Consider the following 26,395-nt stretch of genomic DNA (forward strand, 5'->3'; position numbering starts at 1 on the left):
TTGTTGAACCGGGTTTTTGTGCCATCCCCAAGCTTTCATCAGTGTGCTGGCGCTTGGTCAGGCTCTGCCCACCTGGACAAACCCTTTCCGCGCTGGGGACCCCCGAGCCCGTTAGCCCCGGCTGACTCCGGCTGTCCATCCCTGGTCCACCCTCCCGGGCGCTCTGCCCCCGCCCGCGTCGGGGACCCCCGACCCCCTTACCCCGACTGACTCCGGCTGTCCATCCCTGGTCCACCGCCCCCGCCCGCGTCGGGGACCCCCGAGCCCCTTACCCCGGCTGACTCCGGCTGTCCATCCCTGGTCCACCGCCCCCGCCCGCGTCGGGGACCCCCGAGCCCCTTAGCCCCGGCTGACTCCGGCTGTCCATCCCTGGTCCACCGCCCCCGCCCGCGTCGGGGACCCCCGACCCCCTTACCCCGACTGACTCCGGCTGTCCATCCCTGGTCCACCCTCCCGGGCGCTCTGCCCCCGCCCGCGTCGGGGACCCCCGACCCCCGACCCCCTTACCCCGACTGACTCCGGCTGTCCACCCCTGGTCCACCCTCCCAGGCGCTCTGCCCCGCCCGCGTCGGGGACCCCCGAGCCCCTTGCCCCCTCGCCCCGCCCCCGGCAAGCGTCGCCGCGAGCCCTCCCCAGAGCGCCTGCGGACGTCCCGCAACTGTCCGCCGCCCCGAGCCTCGGACCCGAGGGCTACGTGTTTACGGCTGAAGAGCACGTTTAGGCGTAAAGCACTCCGCTGCCGAAGCGCGGACACACGTTACGCCACTGGGTTCTCTAAAGGCACGAACGGAATCGGAATCTCAGGTCCTTTCACGGCCTCAGCGGGGAGGTGAGAGTCCTCGGGTTAAGTGGGTGTTTTTTGAATCGTCCTCTCTTCGGGGCGGACTTGCTTTTCGCGGGGCCCCGACTGCCGCCTGAACTTCCGCAGCTGCCCGGACCACGCCCCCCACTCACAGCAAGAAGGAGCCGCGGCGCTCGGAGGAGAGTTACCGACGCCCCTGTCCCCGCCCCCACCCGGCCTCTTCCGGGGACTCTCTAGGCTTCGACCGCGTTTCAGCGGGTCTTCCGGTTTCTCTGCTCGCCCTGTCCCCGCCTCTTCCCGTGCGCCGTCGCGATTTGAGGCGCTCTCGCGAGACTCAGGCCTCTTCCTAGGCCGGCGCTCTCAACCAGGTATGTCGGTGGCCTCCTTGTGTTGGACTTTTCAGCCGACTCTGAGGAAACCGCGTTTCGGAGTCCGCCCTGGACCGGCGGGCGCTGCTCGCCGGGCGGGGATGCGGCCGATTACCCAGGCTGTGTACCCCGATGGCTTCTGCGGGGTGGCGCGGGGCCGGGCCGGGGGCCGGAGGGGGGCCGCGGCTCGGGGCCGCGGAGACTCAGCCAGGACGCTGTGTGCTTGCAGGAGAAGGCCATGTTCAGTTCGAGCGCCAAGATCGTGAAGCCCAACGGCGAGAAGCCGGACGAGTTCGAGTCCGGCATCTCCCAGGTGAGGGGGGCAGGGCCGGCGCCCCGGCGGCGTGTCAGCCCCCGACCGGCTCCTGTCCTCCCCCTCCCCCCCCCGCGCGTGTCCCCCCCCCCGGTGGTGTGTCCCCTCCCGACCCGGCTCCTGTTCCCCCACCCCCGGCGGCGTGTCCCCTCCGCCGGCTCGTGTTCCCCCCACCCCCTGTCCCCCGGCAGCCTGTCACCGCCCCCCCACCCGCGGGAGTCCCGGCGCGCGTCACTCCGGGTGGAGGCGGGGGCACACGTCCGGGAGGAGCCCACGAGTGCGCGGATCGGGCCCCCCGCCGGCCAGCCGGTCCCTGAGGGTCAGCTCCTGCTGTTTTCCCCTAGGCTCTCCTTGAGTTGGAGATGAACTCCGACCTCAAAGCCCAGCTGCGGGAGCTGAACATCACGGCTGCCAAGGTGAAGTTAGCTTTACTGGGGGGCGGGGGTTCTCTCCACCCCACGCCGGGGTCGGCTGCTTGTCAAGAATGTCTGCAGATCACGTTTGGGAACTTGCATCCTGGCTCGTGAGCACGTGTCAGAGCCACCGGGCCTGTCGTGCAGGGGGTGGGCTTGCAGGATTGGGGGTGTCAGCGGGGCTTCCCAGCCCCTGCGCTGTGGGCTCGGAAGGGGAGGCCTGCGCAGTGGAGTAGGGAAGTGGGCAGAGACAGAGGGTCTCTGAGGCTTGCTTCTCTCTTGACTTGGCAGTGCGTCTGCGCCCCGCACAGCGTCACCTTCGCTCCTCACCTGGTTGTAGTGTTCACTCTTCCACTTTCTCCAGCAGTTGTACGGTGGGCCTGGTGTACAGATGATCGGAGTTAAGTTTCCCAGATTCCTGTCTTTGGCTCAGAAGCTGCCCTGTGTTTGCACAGACGGAGATTTGCAGAGAACAGCCAGCCTCATTTTGGGTTGCAAGCAAGTTTGTGTCCTGTAGTGCACTGTTAGGCTTGCATCCTTTGGCAAGTTCACGGACTTGTGTGTGTCAGATCTGCCCCGCGAGAGGAAGATGGACGGTGGGGTTGTACCGGCCAAGGACAAAGAGCTGGAAGATGATTTTTTAAAGGACCTCTTAGGACAGAGGTGTCTAGTGCACATGACTGATAGTGTTCGCGTTGAGTGTTTCACTAGGGTTGTACTTGAATGGAAAGAATGGAGGGTATGAATTGAAAATAATGTTGTTGTTTTTTTCTTTAGGAAATTGAAGTTGGCGGTGGTCGGAAAGCTATTATCATCTTTGTTCCCGTTCCTCAGCTGAAATCTTTCCAGAAAATCCAAGTCCGGCTAGTCCGTGAATTGGAGAAAAAGTTCAGTGGGAAGCATGTTGTTTTTATCGCTCAGGTATCTGTTGTACTGTTGAATGTTTTATTGTGGGAATTTTTAAAAATCACCATGTTTGAGGGGGGAAAAAAATCACTTTGATTTTGTGCTTGCAATATATCAAAAAGATGAAGTACAGTTTTGGTGTTTAATGTAAAAAGTCTTTTTATGCCCATAACGGCAGAAATGTAGTGGGTTGTTTACAGAGAAATCAAACTAGATGTGTGCTTGGTCTGAGCCGAGGTTTTTCTGCTTGCGGTCCACACTGGAAGTGCGTCAGTTGTGGACTTCGGGAGGCGAGCAGAGGCCAAGGAATATAAGTTCAGATCTGGCCTCGGTGCTAACAGGTCTATGGGAATGAAGGGCCAGACTGATGAGGAATTCAGTAGTGTTCTGGCTTGGTAGGCATGTTTACTCCACTAGGCAGTGGGCCTGACAGCGTGGTAGGTGTGCAGGCTTCAGGGGATCAGTAGGAGCTACTGAGAAATCAGGAGTCATCAGAGGATTTCTCAGCTTGTTTGCTCTGGGTTGGTTGACTTTCACACACTTTGAATTTATTTTGTTACTGCCTTTTTTTTTTTTTTAGCTTTTAAAGCATTTTGACAGTTTTTAGCTTTCTGCCACCTTAAGGTTTTTCTTTTTTTTTTCCATGATAATTTTTACCTTACAGAGGAGAATTCTGCCTAAGCCAACTCGAAAAAGCCGTACAAAAAATAAGCAAAAGCGTCCCAGGAGGTGAGTATTTTATCAGCATCAAAAAAGTGTACTGTAGGGGCATCTGGATGGCTCAGTGAGTTAAGCATCTGACTCTTGGGTCTCCGCTTAGGTCATGAATTCAGGCCCTGTGTTGGGCCCACTTTAGCCTGTTGGGCTCCCTGCTGGGTGTGGAGCCTGCTTTTAAAAAAAAATAAAGTGTGTCGTAGACCATTTACTACTGACTTGATTTGCATGATTTTTTTGTAGTAAGAATTGCAGTAGGTTTCTGAAATTAAACAGTGATAGTTTAGGAAAGCTGTTCACATGGGAATTTTTACTGAGTAAAAATTGTTGTGTTCTCTGTAATTATGTATAAATGTATTAAAATTCTGGAGGTAAGAACTACGTGTATTTACGTAGGTAGTATAAAAATAGGTCACTGGTATCTCAAAAGGTGAGACTCTTTCCTCCGGTTCTTTGGGCAAAGGATAGGAACGGTGAGGGGATGGTTCGTGTAGTGCTGAGGGATTAAACGCACCAGATGTAGTACAGTGTGCTGGGAGGTGTCTTTTACTTTTCATTTTTGCTGTGAATTAAGGCTAAGAAATCAGGTGGATTTTCCTGTTGCTGATGTTACAGGTTGAAAGTGTTCCTGCAGTTGTAGATGCCAATGGACAATGTTCTTTAAGCTTGATTGACTTACAGTTTATCTGAATAACTCAGATATTGAGCGTTGTTGTTTCCTTGATCTGGGCCTTTCGGTGTTTTGTGGAAGTGTGGTTTCACAGGGTTGGATTAGTGGGTCCCGCAGGCCCTGCCCTGGGGACCAGCTTGGGAAAAAATATTCTAGCGTCTCTAACTGCCAGATAGGTAACAAGCTTATCCAGTCTGGACTTTGTATTACTTGTCCTAAAAGGATAAGGAAAAGTGATCCATGGCTTGGAAAACTGCTATTTCAGCTAGTGCTGGTAATGCTGGGATTTTAAAAACTCAGTCTTGTTTGTAAAACCACTAGGAGTTCGTGATGGGACTCTGGTACTGTGGCCAGATGAGTGTTGGAGGAGACTGGAAGGACAGGTGCCAGAGTTTCTGGAACTTGAGACGTACAGTTCAGTACTTTGAATCTCTTTTTTTTTTTTTTTTAAAGATTTTTTGTTTATTTGACAGCGAGAGAGGGAACACAGGCAGGGGGAGTGGGAAAGGGAGAAGCAGGCTTCCTGCGGAGCAGGGAGCCCGATGTAGGGCTTGATCCCAGGACCCCGGGATCATGACCTGAGCTGAAGGCAGACGCCCAACAACTGAGCCACCCAGGCGCCCCTACTTTGAACCTGTTTTATGGGTAGTTGGAGTAACATAAGAATTTAGGGATTTTTTGGTATTCTGGATAGTTTGTGAGACACCAAATATAGGAGATAACCAAGCGCATCTAGTCTGTTAGAGCCCGAGTTTGTACTTCAAGTATGAAAACAAACCCTGGCTTTGCATCCAGTGGACTCGCCCATCCAAGCCCCTCATCCCAAACTTGTGTTTTCCACATTTTCTCAGGTGATGATGTCACTGGGTTCCTGGTGACCTAGTCTCCACATTGGAGGCCTTCTGTTAACGTAGGCCAAGCTCTGGGCGGCAGGCATAGCGGTTCTGCCACTTCCCACTGCCTGCAAACCTCTTTTCCTTCGTCAGTACTTCGCTTTCTCCTACACAGGTTAGATTCTGAGATTTACTTGTTTGGGTTTCTAGACTGTAGCAGGGTTTCTGTTACTTTTCCTTTGAGGCATTCAGTTCTCTGGCTGGTGATTATTAGAGTTGCATTGCTGTGGCTCCCCCTTGTAAAAGACGGTGTTGGAATCTGAGAGAAGATGCTAAGGCTAGCTTTGATGCCATTTGGATTTGTTTTAAAGGAGACGACAAATTCCGTATTTGTGTGCCTTCCTAGTAATTTAATTAATGGGTAGCAGTGATCAGGCCATCTGTGTCATTTGCTTTCTGGAAGGTGATGGAGGCTTTAGGAAGTGGATTTCCCTTGAGCTTACTCTATGTGGCCGTGGAACAGAAGACTTTTGCAGGCATTCGAGAGCCCCTAGAAAGTGTGTGGTGCGTGTAGGAACTGCTGGATCTAAAATGCAGAGGAGTGGAGTGTAGTATCAGCTACCCATCTGCTGAGGGTAAAACGACCTGGGTGAGTTAGTTCCCTACTATAAGGTCGCTCTGTAAACACTGGAAATAACCACCTCTTTGCTCTCTCATTCTTGGCATCTTGGGGTACATGGCAGATACCCCCATAGTTTGGAATTTGTTGAATCTTGCTGTTGTCAGGCAGCCAGGTAGAGATAGGTTGTGAACTTGAAGTGCCACCAGGAGAGGAGTGAGGTCACAGCAACAGTTTGTGTGATGGGGTGAAAATGGGGGCCCAGGCAGGGCTGCATCGCAGAGCTGGTGATAGAGCAGTGCCTCCCTCCTCCTAGAGAGTGAGAAGGAATCTTAGAGGTGTTTTGGAGGCCATGGAGAGCTCTTGAAGGATCTTTTTCTAATAGGTTGGTGATCACATAAGTTTTAGATTAGTTTGACAGCATTGGAGAGGGATGGTTTTGGAGATGAGCGAGTAGTAAAGGGGCTCCTGTAGCGAGTTGGTGGAGAAATCGTGAGTGAAGATAAACCTGAAGAAGTGCGTGAAAGTGAAAGACCTCATTAATCTCCCCTTTTCTGGAGATGATCACCTGGAATGGCTTGGTGTGAGTGTGGTTTGTAAGGTTTCACGTTTAATATACCCTAAGCTTTTGAAATAAACAGGATGCTTGTTACCTTGTCTAGTTTGGCAGTGGCTCTGGTATGATCCATTAAATGTAAATAGCCTGTTTGAAAACTGGTGTTAACTTGGTTTCAGAAACCTGGGGTTTGCTGTTGATGTTTTTGACTTTTGAGGGGCTCCCAGGAGGGCAGGCCTTCCCTGATGTCTTAATTTTGTCACTGTATTCTTTCAGCCGCACTTTGACAGCCGTGCACGATGCGATCCTGGAGGACTTGGTTTTCCCAAGTGAAATTGTGGGCAAGAGAATCCGTGTGAAACTGGATGGCAGCCGGCTGATCAAGGTTCATTTGGATAAAGCACAGCAGAACAACGTGGAACACAAGGTAAGGGGTGGCTCATTGCCGGAAGCTTCAGACACAGACGAGGGGGAGAGACAGCATAACCCATCTCCATGTACCATCAGAACCAGTGGTAGTAAACTCAGCCAGCTTTTTTTCCATCTGGACCTCAGCCCACTTCCCTTCGGATTATATGTCAGGTTTTATAGTGGGGGATGTTTTGAAAATCAGGATTCTCTGCCTTTTAAATTTTTAGGAAAATAGAAGTAAAATCCTTTTAGTAAGATGGTATATCCTTTGGGGGTGGGATGGTAGTGTTAGAATCCGGGAGGACTGTCCCTTCGCTTCATTCTTGGTGAAGCGAAGCGGATGTGGACAACTCCTGGGCTCCCTCATGGACTCTTGTCTGTGTGGCCCAGAGGAGCACCAGGCTCTGGCACCACGATGTAGATAGAGCCCTGTCCCGCAGCATTGTGGGTGAGCTTGTCCCCAGGCTTGTATCTTCTTCATCTACTGAGTACCTGGTTGCTGAGGGGAAAAACCATGCAGGACAATCTCACAAAACCGTTAGGCTTTAAAATGAAAGTGTGTGCTTAAAAGTTTTGTGATGAATTCTTTTTTTCCTTGTAGGTTGAAACTTTTTCTGGTGTCTATAAGAAGCTTACAGGCAAGGATGTTAACTTTGAGTTCCCAGAGTTTCAGTTGTAAACAAAAATGATTAAATAAAACTTTCACAGTATTGTTTTAGGCGTCTTCTTCAAAATTTCAGAGGTGTCACTGTATAACTGTCTACATTACCAGCAGCTCCCTGCGTAGGCTGGAAGGTTTGAACAGAGAGGGTCCCTGTGGGTTATACCAGGCAGTTAGATGCACGGGAGGGATATATTTGTATCCGGGGATGTTGTAAGAGGTATAATCCTATGGAATTGCCCCAAGTGGCTGAGTATTGGCACTTGGACAAGTTCAACCTCTAGACCACACAGGTACTGGAGCCGTGGATGACAGGATAATTTAGCCTACGGCCTGGTCCCAGCGCCGGGCTCTACCTGAATGCTGGGTCTCCTGGGAAGCCTGCCTAAAAGTCCAGCCTAAGAGAAAGGACAGGTTTCAAGATTTTTTTTTTTTTTTTTTTAATTTATTTGAGACGGAACGAGAGAGAGCACATGAGAGGGGGGAGGGTCAGAGGGAGAAGCAGGTTCCTTGCCGAGCAGGGAGCCCGATGCGGGACTCGATCCCGGGACTCCAGGATCATGACCTGAGCCGAAGGCAGTCGCTTAACCAACTGAGCTGCCCAGGCGCCCTGAGAAAGGACAGGTTTCAGAAGCACCTGAAATCAGGCCAGCAATGGTTCCTTGGAAACTGTGTGATAGAAAGTTCTCCAAGAGCAAAATCTGATAGTGTTCTCACTGAACTTTTTTATTGTGAAAGACCCACGTACAGAATTTACCATTTTATCCTCTCAGTTCAGTGGCCGCTAGTGTACTTGTCTCCGCTGTGCAGCAGGCCCTGGAGCACCTGATGGTGTCGGAAACTGCTGGTGCAGCCGCCCCTCGTCCCTCCTTCGGGTTCCCTGAGTTCACACATTGACCATCGGTCCTAGGTAGACGGGACCAGTCAGGTGTGAGGAGATGAGACATCGTAGTCTACGTGTAGCCGCCCGACTACTGAGTGGAAGCACAGCCGATGATGGGCTTGCGTTTGCGTCTTCCCTAAAGGGTCTTCAGAGAAGCCTTTCATCCACATGGCAAGTCTAACGGACACCTGGTGAGCTGTGTTCTCGTCACCCAGCTCCAGCTGGTGCTGTCTTACCGACCCTGTTGAATCTGCGCCCACCCCCTTTCTTTGCTGGGGATTTTTGAAGCAATAGACGTGTTAAGTTTAGTAGGAGTCTTTTTTTAGCAGATAATAATTAAAATCCAGTATCAAATGAGCCAGTTTGTAATTTTTATTTTTTTATTATGTTCAATTAGCATACATCATTGATTTTAATGTAGTGTTCAACGATTCATTAATTGCATATAACACCCAGTGCTCATCACATTATGTGCCCTCCTTAATCCCCATCACCTGGTTACCCCATCCCCCCTCCCTTCTGTGACCCTCAGTTTCAGTTCCCGGAGTCCAGAGTCAGGGTTTGTCTCCCTCTCTGATTTCTTCCCATCCAGTTTTCCCTCCCTGCCCCTGTGGTCCTCCACGTTATTCCTTATGTTCCACATATGAGTGAAACCATATGATAATTGACTTTCTCTGCTGACTTACTTCACTTAGCATAATCTCCTCCAGTCCCATCCATGTTGATGTAAAAGTTGGGTATTCATCCTTTCTGATGGCTGAGTAATATTCCATTGTATATATGGACCACATCTTCTTTATCCATTCATCTGTTGAAAGGCATCTTGGCTCTTACCACAGTTTGGCTATTGCAGACATTGTTGTTATGAACGTTGGGGTGCATATGGCCCTTCTTTTCGCTACATCTGTGTCTTTGGGGTAAATACCCAGGAGTGCAATTGCTGGGTCATAGGGTAGCTCTATTTTTAAATTTTTGAGGAACCTCCACACTGTTTTCCAGAGTGGCTGTACCAACTGCATTCCCACCAACAGTGTAAGAGGGTTCCCCTTTCTTCACAACCTCGCCTACATTTGTTTCCTGTCTTGTTAATTTCTGCTATTCTAACTAGTGTAAGGTGGTATCTCACTGTGGTTTTGTATTTCCCTGATGGCTAGTGATGTTGTACATTTTTTTCATCTATTAGCCATTTGTATGTCTTTTGGAGAAGTGTCTGTTCATGTCTTCTGCCCATTGAAGAACCAGTTTAAGTTGCTAAATCACAAGACATTAAACCAAGTTTTAAAAAATTAATCACATGGCTTTCACTAAAACTAGTATTTATTCGTGTCCGTTTTTTTTTTTTTTTTTTTTTAAAGATTTTATTTATTTATTTGCGAGAGAGAGAATGAGAGACAGAGAGCATGAGAGGGAGGAGGGTCAGAGGGAGAAGCAGACTCCCTGCCGAGCAGGGAGCCCGATGCGGGACTCGATCGCGGGACTCCAGGATCATGACCTGAGCCGAAGGCAGTCGCTTAACCAACTGAGCCACCCAGGCGCCCCTGTTTTTTTTTTTTAAAGATTTTATTTATTTATTTATTAGAGAACGAGCGAGAGAGAAACAGCATGAGAGGGGGGAGGGTCAGAGGGAGAAGCAGGCTCCCCGCCGAGCCGGGAGCCCGATGCGGAACTCGATCCCAGGACTCTGGGATCATGACCTGTGCCGAAGGCAGTCGCTCAACCGACTGAGCCACCCAGGTGCCCCTATTTTTATTTTTTAAAGATTTTATTTATTTTTTGACAGAGACACAGCGAGAGAGGGAACACAAGCAGGGGAAGTGGGAGAGGGAGAAGCAGGCTTCCTGCCAAGCAGGGAGCCTGATGTGGGGCTCGATCCCAGGACCCTGGGATGATGACCTGAGCCAAAGGCAGATGCTTAACAACTGAGCCACCCAGGCGCCCCTATTCGTGTCCATTTAAAACACTGTTTATAACCATATGCGTGCTCTTTTAGTAGTGTGCATTCTATAATTTTTTTTTTTTTTTTAAAGATTTTATTTGAGAGAGAGAGAGAGCATGAGAGGGAGGAGGGTCAGAGGGAGAAGCAGACTCCCTGCCGAGCAGGGAGCCCGATGCGGGACGCGATCCCGGGACTCCAGGATCATGACCTGAGCTGAAGGCAGTCGCTTAACCAACTGAGCCACCCAGGGCCCCATTCTATAATATGTTAATGCCCACACACGTACTGGAGATAACCTGCTCAGGACTTCTACTTGGTGGGCTGCGCAACGAAATAGTTCAGGGACTAGTGTGCTAAACGTCACCACAACTTTCCTTAGTAAACTTAGTAAACTTGCTGTTACACAGTTGAACAACACAGGGACCAGGGGCACTGACCCCTATGTCGTTGAAAATCCACTTCCTCCGAAACTCAACTATTCTGCTTACTGTTGGCTGGAGGCCTCAGTAAAATGGTTAGCACATTTGGGCTGGCTCAAGTCAGTGGAGCATGCGACTCTTGATCTCGGGGTTGTAAGTTTGAGCCCCATGTTCAGTGCAGAGACTACTTAAAAATAATAAAATCTCTAAAGTTATGAGCAAATATAGTGTCACACTGTATTCATTAAAAAGAAAATCCATGTATAAGTAGATCCTCCCAGCTCAAACACGCTGTTCAAGGGCCAACTTCAGAATATTCTTGAAGGGCTAGATCTTAAACCTGCAAGAATGGATGTGCATCATTTATTATAGAAAGTGATTGTGTTTAAATCTTCCTTTTCCCTCCTAGTTGTGTATCAGCTCTGGTCTTTTCTCCCTGACTGATAAAGGTATACGAAGTTGCAAAGCTCCTAAAGAGTAGAACATTTTGAGCTCTTCTGAGGCACTGAGATGCATAATTCTAGATCTCTAATATTACACTTGGTATTTATAAAAATCTATAACCAAACAATAAAACCACTGGTCATGGCAATAGAGACCCTTCAGTTCCAGGATGGCCCTGGTTACGGAGACTCCTGTTCGGAGAAGCTGCTGGTGCCCTCAACTCTCATCAATACAGCAGCAGCGGTGGGTGAGGGATAAGGAAGGTTAGTCTGAATGCTTCTTAGGCAGTTAAATTTTTACCCAAAATTCTACACTGATACAATCAAGTTCATGCTCTGTGGGAACATATTTAAATGAGACTTCCATTTCGCATAGCGGCTGCGTGCTCCTCAAGCAGCCTTAGCACCCCACTGAAACGGGACAAAGCGCTGCGCAGTCTTTGGTCGTGACCTGACAGCCCAGCATGCCCCACGGACGGTTGCTGTTCTGCTCGTGTTATTCGTAACTCTCGTGGTTTGCAAGCCTGGGGGAGCCGAGATGGGCCAGTTAGGGCCTGAACGCGGCGCGGACCAGCGGTCATGTTGCAGTCCACTGTGGTTAGGGTCTGCACCCAGGCGCGTTACGGTCATCGCGGGGCTGGGGCTGCCGCCTTCCGTGAGCTGCCTCGTTTCTGTGACTTTAGTTCTCATTTGTAGGACGGAGGACTAGCCTGGACTAGCTAGGTTCTTCTGGTGGGAAAGTTCTAGTTCTTCCAGTGGGAAAGGTCACGGCCCTGAGTCAATCAATGCAGACTCCCTCTCAGCCCCTGTCAGGGAGGTGCGTGTGCTTAACAGAGTGCCTGGCACAGAGTCAAAACTTAATGTTTGTTGAAAGAATATATGAGCTTTCTGGGGTGCCTGGGTGGCTCAGTTGGTTGGGCGTCCGACTCGTGGTTTTGGCTCAGGTCATAATCTCGTGGTGGGGATCAAGCCCCACATTGGTCTCCACACTCAGCGAGGAGTCTGAGACTCTCTACCTCTCCCTCTGCCCCTCCGTCCACTTGAACTCTCTCGCGCTCTTTCTCTCAAATAAACAAATAAATAAATCCTTTTTAAAAAAAGTTTCTTTTTTTCAATTGGTTGCTTTTTCCATTTCATGCTGTGTGGCTTTCCTGAAGTCTTTCAATGCCCCTGGGCCTCGGTGCCCTCTTGGTAACATGAGGGGGTTGCAGAAGGATAAGCTCTTAAAATCCCTGCCCACTTAAGGGACACGGTCTGTGAGGTGGTATCCGAGCTGGGGTCTTACATTAAGGACCTGTCAGGGAAGCACAGAGATGACATGGCTGTGTGTGTTCGTGATGGGCGTATTTCAGACAAGATGTTATAGTTAGTGGTCAGTATATATTGATGACTTTGGTGTAATTAGGATTATCGACTCACAGCTGGCCTGCTCGTCACCATCAGATTCAGCCCTGATTGAATGGCGTACCAGCACCTAATGAAGACGGGGGTACGGCTCAGATCCCGTTAGGTTGTGAAGCCGGCTCCATGCCCGGTCCTCTGGTAGACCCAGGAAGTTACGGCCTCTGCCCTCGAAGGCCCACAGTGCCCAGCGGGCGAGGCAGACACGTAAGGCAGTCAGGAGACAAGGCGGCGTTGACTTCTGTCACTGAAGGGACGCTTAGAAGGCTTGCTTTCCTGTGGCTCGCCGAGTCCGTTCCTTTGACTTAGGTTTACCCCGAATGAGGTGCGCAGGAATGGCTTGGGAGGGAGCACACACCGAGGACCCGGCCCAGGAGCCCCCGTGTGGAGTCACAGTTTCCAAGGAACCATTGCTGTCCCAGTCACGAGCTGGGACAGCTGCCCTGCTGTTCATCTTCATGCTGTTTTCCTGCCGCAGGAAGCCACCTCACGGGCCGCTCACCTCGGGCCCGTTGATGGGCCCGACCGTGTGGTTGCATGGTTGCTCCTCACGGCTCCCAGGGGCTGCTGTGTGGACAGGTGCTACGGCCAACAGGTCTTCCCTTCCTTCCGTCAGGGGTTAATTTGTTGGCTTTCGGTTCCTGTGCTGGAAAGAGTGTGGTCTCTTGGGGCGTCCAAGGAGGCGGGGAGTGAGAGGTGCATGATTCGTGAGTGCCCATGTGTCAGGCGCTGCGGTGGGCCACCTGCTCTGTCGGTGCCAGGCCTTGCAGTGCCATGAAGGAGGGAGTGGTTCGCAGAGAGCGGTGGGAACTGGTTAGAAATGGAGGTGCCCAGATCCCCCCACCAGCCTACGGACTCAAAGTCTGGGGTGGGGCGCCCGGCGGCATGTGCTTTCCAAGGTCTTCTGGATGTTTCTGGTGCACACTCACATTTGAGACCCAGTGATCTTGGGTGCTGTAATGACCTTGGATGGCACGATGTGCGCAGGTGAGTGGCGTTCACATTGTCTTGCAGGCGAGCTACCCTGGGAAGCCGGAGCTGCATCTCCCGTGGGCATGGCGGGCTCCAGCTCTGACATGTGGGCACTGGTGCCCGCGCTCCCTGACCGCCCGGGGACCATGTCCGCGAGGGGCCGGTGTACTGAGAGGATGGGAGGCCCAGTGCCGCTCTGCGGTGTCAGGGAACTCCGGAGAAACGGAGCCGTCAGGCAGGGAGGGGTGGCCCAGGTTAACGTCCTTAAGGACAAAGTATCCAGAGCTATGAGGCCTGGCTGGGTGACCTCCAAGGAAAATTCCCGTCCAGACACAAATGGGCTTGATCTGGCTCTTGGGTGCAGATTTCTCCGTTATCTCTGAGAAATGTAAATAGTCCCTGGGAGCTGAGCCAGATTCTCATCCCGACCCGCTGAAAGCGGCCAGGCTGCTCGAGAGGGCAGAGCTCAGGAGGAAAAGCCTGCGCCCAACGGCACGACTTCTGTGCTCGTCAAGAAGAAACAGGGAAGGAGGGAAAGGGGGGGAAGGGAGCCAGAGAAGGCCCGAAGGGAGAAGGACCTACTGGATTCTCGTGACTTTTTGGTGCTTATTTGCAAGGCAGGTGTACACATGATTTCTAATTGAAAAACGGTTCTAACTGACAGTCTACTTGAAACAGGTCAGTATAATATTATCACTTACTCTGTAACCGAGAGTAATTCTCAGGTTTGGACACTTTTTTGAAAAACCCCTGAACAGTTTGGGACACAAACCAAAAGATAAGTGCCCCAGGTTGGTGGTGAGACCGGGGGAGGGTGGGACGCAGCCTGGAAAGCACAGCTCTGGGGAGACAGGGTGGGCCCCGACCTGGCACGTGCCCCAACTGTCATCTTGGGCAAGTTAATTCTCTGCCCTGTCTCTTGAGCTCTAGCTGGAGCACAGGTGGCTGGCTGGCCGGGCTGGTTTGAGGACTGAGTTCGGGGCTGACTGAGTGGTCCTCACTGGCACCCGGCTGCTGGGCCTTCACCCCAGAGGGCATTCAGCGTGGGCCGAGGGGACGCACCCCCACGACACGGTGCGGGATCAGTTACGACTGCTGTCTCAGGCCTCGGATCGGGAGCTGTTGGAGTAGCCAGAGGTGTCTTTGGGATCCGGCTACGGGGCTCCCACGTGAGCACTCCGGCCATCTGGGGCCTGGTTATTCTTTGTGGTGGGGACCGTCCGGTACACCGTGGGACATTCAGCAGCATCCCTGCCCCTGTCCCCAGAAGCCGGTACTCTGCACCCCCAACCCCACAGTGTGACAGTGTCTCCAGAGTATCGCTACGTGTCCCCAAGCAGGGAGTGGGGGCCAGGTGAAGTTGAGTTGGGGTTGTATTCCTTCGGATTTAGGTGGGTTAAGTCGTTCTGACACCTGCTACGACACGGATGAACCTTGAGGACATGACGCTCTGTGAAATAAGCCAGTCATGGGAGGACAGATACTGTTGGATTCCAATTACATGAGATACTTAGAATAGTCAAAATCATAGGAAGCCAGATAGTAGTGGCCAGGGGCTGAGGTGGGGGTGTAATGGGGATTCAGCGGTATGTGGACAGAGGTTCAGTTTCACAATATGGAAAGAGTCCTGGAGATGGACAGTAGGGCCACGGGACATTAGGAATGTAGTTAATATACTGAACTCTACACTAAAACGTGATTACGATGGTAAATTGTATGTTATGTGTATTTTATCACAATAAAAAAAACCTTAGGGGCGCCTGGGTGGCCCAGTCGTTAAGTGTCTGCCTTCGGCTCAGGTCATGATCCCGGGGTCCTGGGATGGAGCCCCGCATCGGGCTCCCTGCTCAGCAGGGAGCCTGCTTTTCCCTCTCCCACTCCCCCTACTTGTGTTCCCTCTCTTGCTGTGTCTCTGTCAAATAAATAAAATCTTTAAAAAAACAAAACAAAACAAAACAAAACCCTCAAAAAAACCCTTAAATCAGTTGGGTATGTTTGTGTGGGTTCTTTGGTCTGTCCCACTATATCTTGAAACTGGGCAGACTGATCCCTCCTACTTTATTCTTCATCTCAGAGTTGTTTTAGCTACTTGCTTCCTTTGTCTTTTCATATAAATTTGAGAATAATCCTGTCTCTATCTTCAAAATGTCTTGCTGGGATTTTAACAGGAATTGTGTTAAGCTTGCAGATCACTCTGGGGAGAATCGGTGTCTTCCCTGGGTGCTGAGCTTCCCAGTCCGGGAGCACGACTTGGTTTCTTAGAGCTGCTGTGATTTTCCTCATTGGCACCTTGTGTTTCAGCACTTAGATCCCGACATGTTTTGTTAGATTTACCCCGAGGCATTTCATTCCTTTGAGTGATCGTGATTTTTGATTTCAGAGTCTATGTGTTCATTGCTAGCTTTTAGAACTACGCTTGATTTCCATATGTTCATGTTGTGCTCTGAGCCTCGCCGAGCTCCCTTCTGGGTTTTAGGAGTTTTTGTAGACTCCTTGGTATTCTCCAAGCAGACAGTCATGTCATCTGCAAGGAGGGGCTGTTCTGTGTTTCTTTTCGGACCCATGTGCCTTTTGTTCCCTTCCCACATCTTTCTTGCCGTCTGGGACTCCCAGCACCGTGTTGGATAACTGGTCTGAGTGGGTGTCCTGGCTGTGTCCTGATATTAGGAGGGAGACGTTCAGTCCTTCCTGAGTATGATGTTACTGTCGGGTTTTTGACATAGATGCTCTTTATCAAGCTGAGGAGGACCCCCCATCCCTATTTTTCAGAGGGTTTTTATCATGAAGTGGTGTTGAATTTTGTCAAATGCTTTTTTTGTACCTATTGATATGATCATGTGATTTTCCACTGTACTAACAAAGGATGGTTGATTACATTGGTTGACTTTTGAATATTGACCCAGCCTTGCATCCCTGAAATACTCCACTTGGTCATAGTGTATATATCTTTTTTATATATTGCTGAATTCTATTTGCTAACATTTTGATTTTTTTATCTATATTCATAAGGGTTATCGGTCTATACTTTTCTTTCTTTTTTTTGTACTGTCTCTGGTTTTGGTATCAGGGTAACACCAACTTCGTAAAATGAATTAGTAAATGCTCCTCCCTCTTCTTTTTCCTGGAAGAGGTGTGTAAAATTGGTGTTAATTTTTCTCTAAAAGTTTGGTAGAATTCTCTGTGAAGTCATCTGGCCTGGAGCTTCTTTTTCTGGCAGTTTTAAGTTACAAATTCAATCCCCTTAATTGTTAGGGGGCTGCTAAGTGGTAGGTTGTGTGTTTCCAGGAAGTGGTCCATTGGGCCTAAGTTTTCAGATTTATTTATGCTATTAGGTAGTTTTAATAAAGAATCCATTCTTTTTCATGGATTTTGTGATGTATGTGGAATTGGACAGTTTTTTTAAAGATTTTATTTATTTGTCAGATAGAGAGAAAGAGAGCACAAGCAGGGGGAGGGGCAGAGGGAGAGGGAGAAGCCGGCTCCCCGCTGAGCAGGAAGCCCGACGTGGGACTCAATCCCAGGACACCAGATAATGACCTGAGCCGAAGGCAGACACTTCACCGACTGAGCCACCTAGGCATCCTGAATTCAGAAGTTTTTACGAAATTTGTGCTCTGTTGTGACTTCTTTCAGTCTAAATAAAAATGCTCTTTTGAATGTAGCCTTTTGTGATCATAATTGTATGTCTGTATCTTTCTCTTAAAGAAGGTCCCTCCGCTCATCGGGTAAGAGCCAGGAGCCTGATCCACCCACCATAGAGACGTGTTTTGCCTTTACGTGAAACGTCAGTTGGTGGAGTGACTTTGGGTCTCGTGTGGGTTAGGTCTCAACAGGCAGTAGACAAGCAGAGAATGCCTTGAAGTGAAACCCTATATGGAGGGCATGGAAGGAAGCATGTCAGCCACATTTATTTCTGTCTGATGTGACACCCAGTGATGGCTTTTCATGCTTTCCTCAGCGCCCACCATACTCATGCTTGCTTTTTCAGAAGGAGAAGAGAAATAGAACAGAAGAGACACAGAAGAGTCAGGCTGGGGTGCTTGGGGTGAAGAGCTGCAAGGCCATCTCCGGCGGGTCTGTGGCCTGACCCCGGGGCTGCTTCCAGCGTTCCCACACTCTTACCACCGCCCTCCCCCAGGACAGCTGATGTATTTCAAACAGGAAACTCTGCAGATAAGGCTGCAGACACCAGCCTGATTTGCTGGGCAGCCTGACAGGCCAGGCCGTGCTCGCCTGGCCTGTGGGGTTCGCGGCCTCTGTAAATAGCAGCCATGAGGCTCCCGGGCGCAGTGTCCTCGCGGGTCCCCGACGGTCAGGACGCCCCCTTCGCCTGACGTGTGCTGCAGGTAGGGATGCTCTGCCCGGTGACCTGGCAGCCTCGGGGAGCAGGGCGGGAGTCCGCCAGTCGATGGGAATACACTGAGCTAGGAAGGCGAGGTTCCAGACGCGGCCAGAGGGAGGACTCAGGTGGAAGGGGGGGTGGGAGTCTGTTCTTTGGTCCCCATGAAGGATGGGGTCTGTCAAATGGATCTGGCTCTAGAATTCCAAGGTCTAATTAATTCAGGGGCTCATGGTGGAAACTTCGTGGGGCTGGCTCATGGGGAGGACTCATGAGGAGCAGCCTTCTCAGCTCTGCACAGGGTCCAAGAGGTTCAGCCATGTTTTCCCGAGTCCCCAGTGCCCATGTGAAAGGTGGCCCTAGCACCAACCGCCTGTCCCCGGGGAATGTCCGCCACCTACGGGTGGGGCGCCGTGGGCCGCATCAATAATCTGTACTCATGGCCTGTGGCTCTGTTCTGGCTCAGTAATGCGGCAAAGACAGGACTGGAGTGGGGGCCTCTGGTCTCCCAAACTGGGTAAGACTTGGTGTGACGGGGGCCCTTCCTCCCCCGCTGGCTGTCACAACCGGCCTTCCAGGCTGAAGTCAGGTAGCGCTTAGGAATTTAAAAGACGAAGTGGGAGAGCCGCCACGTGCATGACAGGACTTCTGATCTGGTGGGAAACGCTCTCCTGGCCGGGCAGAGCCGAGCCCGGGCTTTCGCCGCGAGCTTTCACCGCGTCTCCAGCTCATCTACGAGTTTGAGAAATCTGGAGGCCGTGAGAGGACAGACAGACGGTTTGCGGAAAGCTAGGGGAAGGGCCTCTTCCTCCTTAGTGTGTGCCCTTCGGGTGGGCCCTCGGGGAGACCCCGTGTCACTGTGGGGAGCAAGCAGCTGGGCGGGGAGGGAGTGTCCGTCCGCAGAGCTCCCTGGCGCTTCCAGATGTGGTTCTCCAGCTATAAATGCTACAGATGTTTAATGAAAATGTAGCATTGTGAGTTTGGCAAATCATACCACTTTTTTTTTTTTTAAGATTTTATTTATTTATTTGACAGAGAGACATAGCGAGAGAAGGAACACAAGCAGGGGGAGTGGGAAAGGGAGAAGCAGGCTTTCCCGCTGAGCAGGGAGCCCGATGCGGGGCTCGATCCCAGGACCCCAGGATCATGACCCGAGCCGAAGGCAGACGCCCAATGACTGAGCCACCCAGGCACCCTATACCACACTTTTTTACTTTGTCTATTTCATTCTTTTTTTAAAAAAAGAGAGAGAATTTCATTCTTACAATGAACTTCTACTAAGAATTCCAAATTGAATTTCCCCCGGGAAACCCTGGCTTCCTGCGCTGAAGGGAGGGTGGGAACCTGCTGGTCTCTGGCTGGATCAGGATGTGGTTCTTAAAGAGGGCCCGGTGGTGGGCCTCCGTTTACAAATGGAATTCCTCTCCCACGAGGACAGGGAGGAGTTGGAACTCCTGGGGGCAGGCCTCCCCCGCCCCCCGCCCCAGGGCTGCCCTGCTCTCTGCCCCGGAGCTGCAGAAGGCGAGCAGGTGAGGGCTCAGGGCTGCAGGGAGGGGTTCGGGCTGCGTCTTGTGCGCCTTGTGCGGGGCTCTCTGCTGGCCCTGCACCTCCTTTCTTGGGAGGTGGCGACCACTGTCCCTCGAAGCCAAAGCCGTGGGTGGGAGCACAGAGTCGTGCTGAGCAGCATGGCTGTGTCCTGACTCAACCATTTCTAGCTGGAGAGGAAACTCCCAAGTCAGCTTTTGCCACCTGAGACATTTAGAAAAATCTAAACCCCATCTGCATCCACAAACACCAAGAAGCAAGTATCTGTAGGCTCGAGCCCAAATGTAGTTGGATCAAATGTTTATCATGACTTTTTAAAATTGAGATATAATTGACATACAACATTATATTATCATTACTGTTAAGAGCTACATTCTGGAGAGAACCCATATTTGCTTCCAAAGCAGCAGCTCAGCTCCTTTCAGTGAAAGACACACTGTGGCAAACAGGCCCGGCTGCTCCTTTGTCAGGAAACCCTTAGGCATTCCAGGACCCGACGGCAGGGCCAGGACCGATTGCGGGGCCATCCAGCACCGGCCGTGTGTCCGAGGCGCCGGCCCCGGGAGTCCCATGTGAATCTAGGCAGGAAGAGCCCTCGAGGAATGAGGAAAACCAGTAGCCGAAGAGAGCATTAAATTGCAGGTGTTGCCGCTGTGAACTTGTATGTTCATTCATTCATTCCTTCATGCATCCTTTTGTTTGCTCAGTTCAGTGTCTGCTAAGCTCCTGCCCGGGGCCCCCAGCGCTTTCCCAGCTGCAAGCGGTGGTCACACGTGACCCACTTCCAGAGCAAGTCCCTGGCACTGGGACCCAAGGCCCAGCGACAGGGGAGACGTGAAAGAGGCAAAGCTCATCCTTGTAGAGTGTGGGCGAACTTGCATGTCTTTTTCCTTCTCCTTGGAGCTGCTCACTTGTGCGAGCACGGGCAGGCCGAGCGCCAGCCGGGAGGTCCAGCTGGGAGGGAGCCTGGCCGTCCAGACCCCAGTGGCTTGGGCATCGTCACCTTTACAGCGAGAAGCCAGGTCCAAGGTGGTTTGGGGAATTAAATAAGGTCTGTGTGTCCATGTCTGGTAGTAAATAGTGGCTCCTTTTCTCTCCCCCACACATGAAATAACACACAGTAGAAGCGCACGGCCGTGGTGATGTAAAGAGGCGGGTGGGTCCCGACTCTGACGGCTGACAGGAGCAGGAGGGAGAGGTCAGGTGCATCAGGAGGCCCCAGGTCCGACCCCACCTTCCCCACCTGCTAGTGGGGTAATGCTGGGCAGCTGACTTCATTTCCCTCACCTCTGGTTCCCTGACCTGTGAAATGGCGCAATGTGCTGACCGCGGCCGGCCTTCTACTGTTCCCCCGTCGAGGGGGACTTGCCCGTCACAGTCTGTCCCATGCCGCCGCTGAGGGGGGCTGGGTCCCCGCTGCAGCGTGTCCCAGAGCACACGCGGGTTCTGCCTGCGTTCATCTCATGGAGAAACTGCAGGAAGCTGGGGGCTGGGCACAGAAGGTCTCGGTTCAGAGGCTCCGGCTTCCTGTGCCGCGGGCCGCGGCCCCGTGCCTGGTGACGGTAGCATCACGGCTGTCTCTGGTGAGCACGTGCCCCTCGCGGGCCTCTCTGTGCTTCACTCAGCTCCTCCTCGAGCTGGCCTCTCGGGCTCTTCCCTCCCCTCTAAGATGACACAGGCCGGAGACGGACACGTGATGAGGCCAGGGCACTGGTCCCGGGGCTGCCAGATGCACAGCTGTCCCCAGACCCTGCGCCGTTTGGACGTCAAAGTCTCAGGTCAGGGCTCTCTGGGTGCTGTCGCCAGGACCTCCTCTCTGGCCCCAAGGGGAGAACCGGTGTGCCTGATTACACGGGGACGCAGGGCCAGCTGTGTCCTCCTGTGCCTTCCGTCCTGTGCCACACGAGGGGTGACGGGTGCTGTCTCAGCGACACAGAGACCGATGAGCTACGGCTGCACTTGAGCCCACGGCCTGATGCTGAGTAGAACGGGCACGCTCAGAGGCCGCACACACAGCCGGTGCCGGGAACGCTCCAAGCCAGGCACGCTGCACAACTTTGTTAAGAACACACTGGTGTGGGGCGCCTGGGTGGCTCAGTCAGTTAAGCGACTGCCTTCGGCTCAGATCATGATCCCAGGGTCCTGGGATCGAGCCCCGCGTCGGGCTCCCTGCTCGGCGGGAAGCCTGCTTCTCCCTCTCCCGCTCCCCCTGCTTGTGTTCCCTCTCTCACTGGGTCTCTCTCTGTCAAATAAATAAATAAATGAAATCTTTAAAAAAGAAAAAAAGAAAAAAAAAAAAAACCATCGGGGGTGCGGGGCGGTGCCTGGGTGGCTCAGTCATTGAGCGTCTACTTTCGGCTCAAGTCCTGATCCCGGGGTCCTGGGATCGAGCCCTGCGTTAGACTCCCTGCTCCACGGGAAGCCTGCTTCCCCCTCTCCCATTCCCCCTGCTTGTGTTCCCTCTCTCGCTGTCTCTCCCTCTCTGTCAAATAAATAAATAAATAAAATAGTATAACCATGCTATTAAAAAAAAAAAAGAAGAACACACTGGTGTGTAGGAAGGCTAGGAAGCCACAGGAGACACGCATTCACAGCCCAGGAGTTCAGCTTCAAGGGCTATGGGGGGCGTCCTGGGCCCGGGGACCGCGGGGGGCCGTCCCGTCCTGGGAGCTGGCTGGGCTCTACCATCTGTTCTGGGCGGCATGTCGGGGTTTCCGTAGCACTACACGCGTGCCTTTGTGTGTCTGATGTATCAGCCACAGAGAAGCAGAAGCGAGAATCTGGGGGCAGCCGTCAGGATGGGAGTCCAGCGTGGCCGGGCAGGGGAGGCGAAGGTGGGCCCCCGAGGGAGAGACCCGAAGGCTGGGAGGGGCCCTGACAGCCCCCTGCGCCCTGGCCCCGGCCTGCACGCTGTCACTCGCCGGCCCCAGTGTCTGAGTTCCCGTCACTGAGTCCCCTTCCTTGATGCAGGAGCCAGCGTCCCGCAAGCGCTCGTGATGAAGAGGGATCTGGCTCTGATCGGCCTGGCCTTCCTGTGGCTGCTTCCGGCCGGACGTCCTCAGCAGACGGCCGAAGAGGCCTGCTCCCTGCACATTCTCGTCCCAGGCCTCAAAGGTAACCCCAACCTCGGCCTCCTGAGTGTGGCTGAGGCCCGAGGGCTGGTGCTGCTGCCGGCTCAGGGTCTGAGCAACGTGTGCCTCAGTTTCCCCATCTGCCAAATTCAGGGTGGACTACATAATGTCTACACTCTCTTTGGCCAAGGGATTCTGTAATTCTGAAGCTAGCCACTTATCTGCACCTCCGCCCACAGGGACCCCGTAAAGGCCGCTAACGTTCGTTCCAGGCACCACACACACTACCTCAGATGACTTTCAGAATGAGATAATCTCGTCTGGTCCATTTTGCAGATAAGGACATTCAAGGCTCAGGGACATTCAGCGACATAGATAATCGATGAGCGACGGAAATTGGGTCACACAGCTATGAAGCCCCGGCTCTTCCACTGGTTCCTGAGAGCTCTTAATTTCTTCTTTAAAAAACAGACAAACAAACAAACCCCAAAGCTTTTCTCTCGTTGGCTTTCCTATAATTTCCTTCCAGGGGGAGCTTTGCTCTGCAGAGCAGATGTGGCGGGGGTGGGCACCAGCCCCTGGGAAAGTATCGGCCCTCAGACGGTCGTCTTCGTTTAGAAAAGTCCCTGGTTTCTCCATAGCACAGGCAAGAGATTCCAAAACCTTGTAATTCCCATGCAGGATCAGCTCCACAATTCGAGGGCCCAGTGCAAGATCAACGTGAGGACCTCTTGTTCAAATGTTATAAAAAAACCTTTGAAACAGGGACAGGGTCATGCCGCACATGGGGCAGGCGAGCTTGGGCCTCCTACTCTAGGAGCAAGAGGCCTGGGTGAAGAGGGGCCGGCCTGAGACTCACTCCCCAAATTCCCTTCTCTCCCTCCCTTCCCACTTGGTCTACGTGGACCCGGCCCCAGAGCCTGGTCTCTGCCAGATGGTCCTGTGGTGGGGATGCTGCCAGGTCTCCTTATGGAGACACTGGAGGAAGCAGACTCACATTTAGGGGCTATTGACCCCTGATGAGAATGACTGCCACCCAAGACAGAGCCGGGCGTCTCCAGAGACCAGGCCTTTGTGAGGGCAGATGGGGCCGGTGAGGGCAGGTTCCAGCTGAGGGCGGACGGGGTAAGTGGTCTCGGTGAGCAGGACGGGGGGTGGGCTCCTTGGAGGACAACAACGCCAACGCAGACCCTGCTCCCAAAGCCTTGTCCTCTAGCAGGTGAACAAGACATGTCCTCAGGTTGTGCGGAAGCCATGGGAGGATGTTTTGGGGCCTCGGAGCATGCATTCCAGACACCCTGATAAACAGCAACATTGCTCTGTAGTCTCGATGGCCACAGTCTGTCCACACCAGAGGGACAATTCCAGTAGAGTAACTTTTTTTTTTTAAAGAGTTATTTATTTGAGCGGCGCCTGGGTGGCTCGGTCGTTAAGCGTCTGCCTTCGGCTCGGGTCATGATCCCAGGGTCCTGGGATCGAGCCCCGCATCGGGCTCCCTGCTCGGCGGGAAGCCTGCTTGTCCCTCCCCCACTCCCCCTGCTTGTGTTCCCTCTCTCACTGTGTCTCTGTCAAATGAATAAATAAAATCTTAAAAAAAAAAAGGGTTATTTATTTGAGAGAGAGCCAGTGAGCTCGGGGCCGGGGCAGGGCAGAGGGAGAGGGAGAGGGAGAGAGAGAATTGCAAGCAGACTCCACACTGAGCGCCGAACTCTATGTCCCAACCCTGAGATTATGACCCCAGCCAAAATCAAGAGTCGGATGCTTAACTGACTGAGCCACCCAGACACCCCGAGAAACTCCTTATCACACTTACTGAAGTCCTTACAATCTGGGTGTCTTGTGTTTATCTCCAGCTTCACTGAAGTATAATCGACAAGAAAAAATTGCATATGTTTAAGGTGACAGCTGAATTCACGGAAACCTTGTGAAGTGACGTCACCTCACATCGTTCCCATTCTGTGTATAGGGGGTGGGGGCGAGGACTGTGGGGGTCTTGTTCTGGCCCAGGAACAAGGGGCCCCGACTAACACACACCTTCGGGGACTTTGCTCCTCTGAGACATGACTTAGCCGCTGGGACCTGCTTCCTCTCCCGCCGCAGGGTGACCTCCGCTGTAGAAGCAGGTGCTCGAGAGCCCCGAGCGCCCACGGCCCTTCCTGAACTGGCCGCAAAGACGTCCAAGTACCTGACGTGTGTCTTCCTGGTTGGGTCGCCAATGACCCCAAATGGCATTGAGGCAAAAACTTTGTGCCATAGATCATCATGTGACTGGCAGGGAGGCAAGCCAGAAGTAAATTCTGGCCACGTATTCTTTGCTTCTTTGAGGGAGGAGGGAGCAGGTTGTCAATGGCGAAGCATGAGATCGACGCTTGAAATGTCAGCCTCTCGTGGTGGAGAAATGACTCGTCACATAGAACTTTATACGGCTCATCGGCCCCAAATCAATGTCTGATAAAGGAAAGGATGTGGGGAGAGGACCCTGGGCTCCCTGGGCAGACAGTACGGAGTGTGCGGGAGTTTTGGGGGAGGAGCTTATAGCAATATGGTCCTGGGGTTCTCACCAGCGGGGACACAGCTCTGAGTGTCCCCCGAGACCAGCAGCCGACAGACCCTCGGGCCCTGCCCACGACGAGCAGCGCTTGAAGACAGCTTTGTTCTTGAGAAGCACACCCAGGCTGGGCTCCAAGCAGGAGGCCAGGGTCACTAGGAAAGAGTGGGACCAGGGTGCATCCCGCCTCTGATGTCTCCCGAGTGTGGGTGCGTGGGACTGGATGCAGCTTCTGCGGCAACCCCCACGTGCTGTCTCCTAGGACACGGTGCGCCCCCTCCTCGGGCTGGGGGGCTCTCTGCCTCCGGCTCTGGACGCCCCCACCACAGGGACCACAGGCGAGCTCGGGGCACCTGCCCCCCCAGCGCTGGCCCAGACAATCGCCCGTGATGCAGCATCCTGGGGAGAACAGTGAGATTTTCTGATGATCTGAGAGAGGCAAGACCCATGTGAGGGGGAAGTCTTGTTTTTAATGGAGTGGCACTCCTCTTTCCCCTTAGGGGCACACGGTAGCGCTTGGTGCGGCTCAGGGACTTTCCGCCCTCGGAGCCTTGCGGCGCACACAGGGCTGGTCAGGCTGGACGCGGCGAGAGGCGGCGGGTGGCGGGGCGGCGGGTGGCGGGGCGGCGGGTGGAGCGCCGGCGGCGGTCGCGAGGGCTGCGTCCTCACCGCTGCGTCTCCCCGAGGAGCGTGAGGCTGGGCGCGCAGGGTCGGGCCGCGGACGGTCGGGGTAGCTCGGTGCTTCTCCGCGCAGGCTCCGCGGCCCCGGGGCGGGGTGGCCAAGACGGCAGCCCGCGGCTCCCGGCCGGGCCGCCTCTGTAGGGCGGACGTGGTCCTGCCCCGCGCGGGGGCCGGGCTTTCGGGAGGCACGGAGGGGAAGGCCGGGTGGAGGCGCGCACGTCCCGCAAGTGTGGACAGCGCGCCCTTGAGGTCGAGCCCCCCCCCCCCCCCCCCGGGCGCGCCGGGGACCCCGAGCTGGCGGGCCGTGCACTCCGCCTTCCCGGGGTTTCCGTCCGGGGGGCCGGCACGCGGAAACAGGGGCTGTCCCGCAGGCGGCGACATGCGCTCGCCCGGCGCGCACCCCGCAGCCGGACAGCTGCCCCCGTCCCCGACGCGCGGGGCGGGCCCTGCTAGCTCCCGGGCACGGCGTGCGGGGCTTCCCGCGGGCGCCACGCAGGAGCGGGCCGCGCACCAGTCACCTCCCGCCTCCCGGCCTCGCGTGGGCGGGTGCTGTCCCCGCTCTCCGAGCTCCGTTCCCCTGGCTACGGCGGGTCTCAGGTCGAGGTCACTTCGTCAGAGCCCTTTTCTGAGCGCTCGATCTCAAGGAGGGCTTTTTCGGGTTGAAATGATTGCTGCATTTTATCTTACTTGAATCTTGTATCCTGTGCTGCTGATGAGAATTCTTAGGTCGGCCTGGCTCGTTCAGGTGCATGTCATCTTTACAAATTCTTCCTCCTCTTGGGTAACTGATAGAATCTTCTCTTTATTCTTTTTTTTTTTTTTTAAGATTTTATTTATTTGAGACAGAGAGAATGAGAGAGAGCACATGAGAGGGGGGAGGGTCAGAGGGAG

At 53.3% G+C, this 26,395-nt stretch overlaps 2 protein-coding genes across 6 annotated transcripts in view; both read left to right on the top strand.

Moving 5' to 3' along the window:
* Window positions 1–1,072: 1,072 nt before the first annotated feature.
* Window positions 1,073–8,506, top strand: LOC118007346 (40S ribosomal protein S7). Of its 2 annotated transcripts, none has more exons than XM_035000384.1 (7): window positions 1,073–1,170; window positions 1,400–1,483; window positions 1,828–1,899; window positions 2,674–2,817; window positions 3,467–3,531; window positions 6,471–6,621; window positions 8,181–8,506. In XM_035000384.1, exons 2-7 carry the CDS (start codon window positions 1,409–1,411, stop codon window positions 8,328–8,330), a joined length of 657 nt encoding a protein of 218 aa, XP_034856275.1. In that variant the 5' UTR covers window positions 1,073–1,170; window positions 1,400–1,408; the 3' UTR covers window positions 8,331–8,506. The 2 variants fall into 2 exon arrangements, with proteins under 2 accessions (XP_034856275.1, XP_034856276.1); XM_035000385.1 differs by lacking the exon at window positions 8,181–8,506 and adding an exon at window positions 7,207–7,318.
* A 9,068-nt stretch (window positions 8,507–17,574) lies between these two features.
* Window positions 17,575–26,395, top strand: part of LOC118007318 (collectin-11) — a 33,069-nt gene continuing 24,248 nt past the window's right edge. For 3 of the 4 annotated variants that reach the window (XM_035000338.1, XM_035000337.1, XM_035000339.1), the window contains exon 1: window positions 22,184–22,318. In XM_035000338.1, coding sequence (XP_034856229.1) covers window positions 22,201–22,318 — 118 coding nt within the window. In that variant the 5' untranslated portion in view covers window positions 22,184–22,200. Of the gene's footprint in view, window positions 17,667–22,174; window positions 22,319–26,395 lie in introns of those variants that run through there. The other variant, XM_035000336.1, reaches the window with a different exon arrangement.

This window comes from Mirounga leonina, unplaced genomic scaffold, assembly GCF_011800145.1.
Source record: "Mirounga leonina isolate KUSES-001 unplaced genomic scaffold, KU_Mleo_1.0 Mir_118, whole genome shotgun sequence".
NCBI lineage: Eukaryota > Metazoa > Chordata > Mammalia > Carnivora > Phocidae > Mirounga > Mirounga leonina.

What these genes read in the sequence shown, in the direction of transcription:
- LOC118007346 (XM_035000384.1), top strand. Translation starts at nt 1,409, where the DNA reads ATGTTCAGTTCGAGCGCCAAGATCGTGAAGCCCAACGGCGAGAAGCCG. An exon ending in TGAACATCACGGCTGCCAAG is followed by an intron (nt 1,900 to 2,673) that starts GTGAAGTTAGCT and finishes TTTTTTCTTTAG; the next exon opens with GAAATTGAAGTTGGCGGTGG. An exon ending in ATGTTGTTTTTATCGCTCAG is followed by an intron (nt 2,818 to 3,466) that starts GTATCTGTTGTA and finishes TTTACCTTACAG; the next exon opens with AGGAGAATTCTGCCTAAGCC.